This window comes from Hibiscus syriacus, unplaced genomic scaffold (assembly GCF_006381635.1).
Source record: "Hibiscus syriacus cultivar Baekdansim isolate YM2019G1 unplaced genomic scaffold, ASM638163v2 tig00016004_pilon, whole genome shotgun sequence".
Taxonomy (NCBI): Eukaryota; Viridiplantae; Streptophyta; class Magnoliopsida; order Malvales; family Malvaceae; genus Hibiscus; species Hibiscus syriacus.
In genome coordinates, this window is record NW_024062379.1 from 1,339,170 (window position 1) to 1,345,752 (window position 6,583).

General features: G+C 36.8%; 1 protein-coding gene across 1 annotated transcript in view; it reads right to left on the bottom strand.

Moving 5' to 3' along the window:
- LOC120208199 (regulation of nuclear pre-mRNA domain-containing protein 1B-like) overlaps window positions 1-6,312 on the bottom strand; it is a 29,077-nt gene extending 22,765 nt beyond the window's left edge. The window contains exons 1-2 of the mRNA XM_039207533.1: window positions 6,177-6,312; window positions 4,603-4,850 (exon numbers count right to left, since the gene is read on the bottom strand). Coding sequence (XP_039063464.1) covers window positions 4,603-4,850; window positions 6,177-6,255 — 327 coding nt within the window. The 5' untranslated portion in view covers window positions 6,256-6,312. The remainder of the gene's footprint in view (window positions 1-4,602; window positions 4,851-6,176) is intronic.
- Between the last annotated feature and the right edge of the window lie 271 nt (window positions 6,313-6,583).

Below are 6,583 nucleotides of genomic sequence, written 5' to 3' on the forward strand. Positions count from 1 at the left end.
ATAAGTTTCATGTTATCCAAAATGATAACTATAATGGCCTCTGGAAATACTTGGATTCTCTAGTGTGTTCCCTACTTATTACTGAACTGTTTTATTGGTTTTAATATGTGGTACACCGAATTCATTGGTTATTGTTTTATGGATGCACCAATTTAATGTGACAAATTATGGAATATGGTTGCTATCTAATTTTTGTTTTGAAATGGTATATGATTACCATGTTTTTGGATTTATGGAATTTATGTCACGGTGCAATTGAATTTTGGAATTTAATTACGATGGAATAGCTCTGATCAAGCTAAATGGGCCTAATGTGACTCTTGAGGGCCCCAAGATGTTTCATTAGGTCGGCTTTTCTTTGTTGTGTGCTTAGGGTAAGCTATATGGACTTATTGACTTGGGCTTAAGGATACAAGCTTTATAGCCTATCCTTAAGTCGGCTTTCTTTGCTATGTGCATAAAGTAAGCTATATGGAAAATAATTTTTGGGAACTGATGGTGTACTAGAAAAGGGTTTAAACTATGATTTTCAAAAGTTAAACTCTTTTACGAAATTGTGAGATTTACTGGACTATGATTTGTACTATTATGATTTATTATACTGTTGGAACACACTAGACATCCTATTCAATCTCCTGAAAATGTCATACTTTGAAAGGTTTCTTATGAACTGAGATTCATGGCTTCTACTCGATGAACTTCTAAGGGAACCCCAAATTATTCTGCAAGCTGGTATACGTATGATTCAATAAGGAAATTATATGGCTTTACATTTATCTACATGTCATGTAGCATCATCTGGTAGTTCTGTATTACTGAGCTTTCCAAAGCTCACTCTATTACTCACCTTTTCAGGTTAAAACAATTGTACCAGTGCATCTATCGACTTCAGTAAGGGAGTTCTTCCGGCGTGGTTGCAGAGTATGGTACTTGTGATTAGGGGGCATGTAATTGTATTTTGATTTATATACGAGTTTGGAAATCTGTTTTTTTTAAATAGTGATAAATGATTTATAAGTTTACATGTTCTGATAAAAAGTTTTAAAATTTCCGCTATTTTTATGGTGGGTCGCTCCGGTGGCCCTAATGTGACTTCCCGAATCGGATCGGGCTACCCGCATCGGTTTGGGGTGTTACACCTGAACCTAGATTTAAACCCTAAAGATACCTCATAACCCTTAAAGTACTCGATAATGTCTCACATATCAATATAGTTGTAGCACAAGTAAAGTTAACACCGCCATTTAAAGAGAGACGTAACTAGCACATGCAACAATTAGTAGTACCAAGATCAGAAGCAAAATTGTGACAATAGTTCCACAAGGACTGTGGAATCATAATCAAATAAAAGAGAGTATACTCTACATGAGCTTCCAGGAAAACATTCTATCATTAAACCTATTTGAGGTGGAATTAATCACCCATTAGAATTGCAACTTTTTGACTACTTGCATTTAGGCTAAAAAATGCCATCACCAAACGACTAATTACACTACCCTAGAATTTATTACAAATTTACAATAGCTATTAGAGCAAAATAAAGCCACTTTTTTGTTTTGATAAAAGTTGGAGGTCTCATTAAAAACTCCCTTCATATTCTTCCACATACTTAGAAGCATGTTGAAGAACATTGGAAGGAAGAAAAGAGTGCCTCATAATTTATTAAATAGAACACCAAATACATGTGAAAACACCGAATGCCCTCTATTACAAAAAAATCATATCACCTAAAAATCTCCCATCTTCAAACAAAAAGCCCCAAAGACAGTAAACCGATTTCTAAAATACACCTCAAGTTGCAAAAGAACATAACAAAATAAAAACCAACACTTACAACCAAAAAAAACTAAAAGAAACACCTCTCAATATAGTTGTCGATCTTTTACGATCCAATTGAAGGAACAAGTTCTAATGAAAAATCACAATCTTTAGGGACCCAAGAATTTTGTTTGAAGGATCAACTTCATGCACCATGATTTTGAATAAATTAGCATCGACCTTCAACTCCAACAACTCATCAATTCTCACCTGAGCCTTTGTGAGTATTTGAATTTTAGCCCGATCAAAAGTCGATGGAAACTCACAGCTGTTGTCAATTGCTAATAATATGCCCCACTTAGCTGCAATGTTTTTGAAAGTATCCCAATTCCAAGCGTGAAAAGGAACACCTTCGCAAACTAACCACACGCGACTGTACTCCACCACCAGACTCTCTGACCAAGTTTCAACTCTGGAAAACCATTTTGCAAGAGTCTCTAATTTATCATCCTTCACGCTTCTCAACGAATCAGAGTCTTCAAAAACCATTAGAACTACATTTCCATCAGCTCTCATTAGCGTGAAACCAGCTAGTCCTTTGGCTTGCATTTGGTTATCAAGATTACCGATTTTGATAAAGTTCTTGCACCACCCAACAAGACAGTTACTCAACACGTGAAGTTTATCTTCGTCCACAACACCCTCAACTTTACAGTGTTTATTCCTCGAAACATCTTCCATCTCAGACTTACGTTGAACAATTGTCGAGAGCTTTTTCCAATAAGACTGTCGATGTTTATATTTAGCCAAAGAGACCGTAATTTTGTATGAGCGCCATTCATCTTCATCATCATCGTCATCAACATCAATCGCAAGCACCTCCTCCTCCCCCATCATCTTCGAAAAGTCCAATATCCTGTTCTATCTCTTCATTGTCTTCATCAATCAAATTTAGTATATTTTTATTATTTAATTAGATATAATTCAAAACGGAATAAAACAAGTGAGTTTAGTATCCATATTCTAAAAAAGTCCATAAAACCAAAAAGAGGCCCATTAAAAAAGAGTTCAAAATTTCGGCCCAAATTTTAACTTCCCATGACCATCAATGTTAATCAGGCTGTCCACGTGTGAAATAAAGAATCGTGGCCTTCAAGGTTACACTATAAATAGTTAACTTATCTTGAAACCTTAGGGTTTTTCTCAATCGGCAATATCGTTCAAAGAGTGCCTCCTCTTCTACTCTCCTGTTCTTCTCTTTCAGGTACAACTTTTCATTTCGCTTATGAATTATCGTCGTTTCTGTTAAGGTTTCTCCTACATCTAAACAGGGATGGGGCTGTTGATCTTTCTGTTACAGTGGCCTGTTTATTTGCTAAGCAAATAATTGTACGTGAAATGGGTCATTGTACGTTTATCGCTAAAAGCATCGCCTCGTCGCCTCCGACGACTGAATCGTCGCCTCCGACGACTGAATCGTCGCCTCCGACGACTGAATCGTCGCCTCCGACGACTGAATCGTCGCCTCCGACGACTGAATCGTCGCCTCCGACGACTGAATCGTCGCCGCCTTGGTGGTCGGAGGCTTTCTTCTAAACGCCTCGCCTAGCGCCTCAAAGCGCTTTCTAAAACACAGGTCCAACCAGCCTCACGGGCTAAGGCGGCCAGTACATCGTTCATATCAGCACGCGCGGGAAGAGGGAAATTACCGTATTGCCTCAATCCGACTAGCATACGGCTGGTGAAGGCTCTCATGTGCCGTTTCTGAAGCTTTGTCCTCTCCTTTTCTTTCTCCCTCTCGCATTTTCCTTGTCGGAGTAGGAAGTAGTAGTTGCGCTGATCCAGAGAGAGTGCTAGTGGGGCTCACAGAGGTTGCAGCCGCCGCGACTGTTGCAGCGAACCCTCCAGGTCGCCTGGGCTGAGACGGGGTTTGGGGTTCCATTGTTAGATCTGGCTAGTAGGATTAAGGATTTTTTGGAATGTTCAATCCTTACTCAAGAGAATGTCATGGCGGAGGAGAAGGACAGAAAAATGGAGGAAAGGGTTTTTGTTCTTGCCGAAACAATTCACTGCAATTTAATGGAGAATAACAATGATTCTCAACACTAGGATAGGGGGTTTTGGTCGCGATAAGACGCTGAGCTCTGCGGTGTCGAACACAGACAACGGGAGGCGGCGTAAATCGACAGTGGACGGCGTGTAGATCTGCGTCGATTGAAAGTCTTTATTGAAAATCTAAGGCCAGAGTTGAAATCACCGTGAGCAGACGATCTTCCAAGGAAAAACGGCGTCAAACGGAGATCGGAGTATAGCGGCGGACAGCTAACGGCGACGACGGACTGCAGACAATGGACGGTGGATGTCGGTGGAGAAAATACTTTTTTTAAAAACGCCTGGGCTCTAGAGAGAAGCGGGAGCTTCCCTCACTAACACCTACTTGTGATTTAAATACAAATAAAGCCACTTTAAAGCAAAAGAAGACAAATGCAAGATTGACACTAGGTAACAAAACCCAGATTGTTATAAAAACAAACAAACAAAAAAAAGGCCAGATTGACTATTATGTTGATTGGTTCCACATGAAAGCAGACTAGAAAACTGTAGTTGACATTCAAAGCAATACATCTCATGTCAAGAGGAAGCGAGATGAGGGACCACAATTAACCAAAAGTAATTTTTTTTTTACATTCAAGACATTAACTTCCTGAAAATGAGACAGAGGCCAACCATCAGAAAAGAAAATGTTATCACAGCCCCAGATCAGTAGTCAAAACCTGAAGTAGTTAATTCATTTGATAAAAGCTACAGAAAGAAAAGTTCTCAAAATTGAAAAAAAAAACTTACCAGTCGGGTTACAGCTTTCTTTCCATACTCATCACCATCATCATACACACATTTGAGAGAATCTGGAAGAACTTTCCAGAATTCATTTACAAACTCACTTCCCTTTCGCCTACTATTTTGCAAAATGTCATTAGCTAAATATAGAAAAGAAACGTGCCGTTCTTTCTGGAAAGAGATAAACAATTTGTCCCATGTTTCAACAATCTGTTTTGCCTTCTTCCGGTGAGTAATACACCAACGAGACAACGCTGAAGAAATGTGAAGGAAATGCATGCTACCAACAATTTGTGCTAGTATATAAGAAATAAAAGAAGTTATCTATTAAGTGAAAGTGCTACATTTTTGTGGAAATTTTTGTAATTCATCCAATAACCATTCTTTCTTACAAGAGATTATCTATCAAGTGAGAAAACTATGCTGAGAAACTTTTATAGTGCAAATAGCTTTTTATTCCTTACAAACAAGGAACTATAAATAGTCATACAGCTAACCCGTAAATTAAAAATAGTTTGTGGAAATGTTTTGTAGCATTGGCCAACTTAAAACGATTAAATCACTATATATAACGGTATTATGCTATCTTTGCAGAAAATCTAGTTACATGACTTTCGTTGAAGACAAAATAGAAGAGCAAACCCAAATTAATTTAAAAATTAACGATGATGTCAATAACAGGTCCCCCACAAAAAAAAAGGCAATAATATCAGAATCACCAAGAATTCCTAAAAGCATCAGTCTAATTCCTGTAAGCACAACGGTGGATCGTACATATCAAACAAACAAAAATTAGCATTTGCAGATAATTTATATAAACTCATTCTCCTTTAAATTTAAATGAAATATGTTAGCAGTTACTAAAAAATTACATTGCTTGAAGCACAATGCATAGAAGAAAAAAAGGCAGAGAGAGACTTCCCTGAGTGACTTACAATGCAATATGTATGGGCATATGTTTTTATAAATGTTGTATATATATATATATATATATATATATATATGAAATAAGCTTAAGATGTATAATTACAATAAAAATCTGAAGGGAGATTCAGCTTACAATACAAAACATGCAAAATTTCCCTTTTTCTTTTCTTGGTGAATATGCATAACTTTCTTATTATCTCATATCTGTTGCTGAACAATCAAATATTGAGAAACATTTGACATCCCACTTTTATTAGTAAACGAACAATTAAAGATTTGAGAGAATTTCAATCAGGCTGTTACATTTTGCGCATACCGCTTAACAAAAACATGTCAAAACAAAAAAGGCATGCACTTGATCAAATGGACCTTGTCTATAAAAGGTTTAAAGAGCTTTTGTTGCAAGTGCTAAGGCGCGATGCCTAGTCACACACCTTAACAATACTGGTTATATGAAGAGAGAACACTTATATAAAGGAATAAGATGAACAAAAGATTCCTGTTCTTCAATTATTAACTTTAGAATTACACCAAATTTCAATAATCAGGAGTGTCATTGTAATTATATAGCACTAATGGAAGTGAAAGACTATTCCAGCATTACTATTTTCTTAATAAAAAAACCTCGAGTTAAACTTAAAACTGTAGGATACATTCAATGCTTTGTTGCGAATTGTTTAGTTTCGACAGTTTCTCAGTCAGTATCTGCCCATCAAAAGCTTCGTTGCTCATCTTGATGCTTTATGAGCTTTACATAGCCTGCAGAAAATGCAGATTTAGAAGGGAGAGAAAGGTAGCAGATAAATGCATATTAACATTGAAAAAGAATGCTTCAAAAATACTCGAGTTCTTCTATAACTCAAGAAAGATAAAACAAGAAGCACTTATATTTCACGAAAACAATGATGCAAGAGGAAAAATTCGTATCTTGCAGAAAGACAAGGACAAGATAATTAAATGATGATTCATGTTACAGTTAACCTTTCTCCAACTTTTATATATCAATTTTTTTTATAGAAAATAAGGCTTGGCCGTGCATCATGGATTTGGAGAGATATGG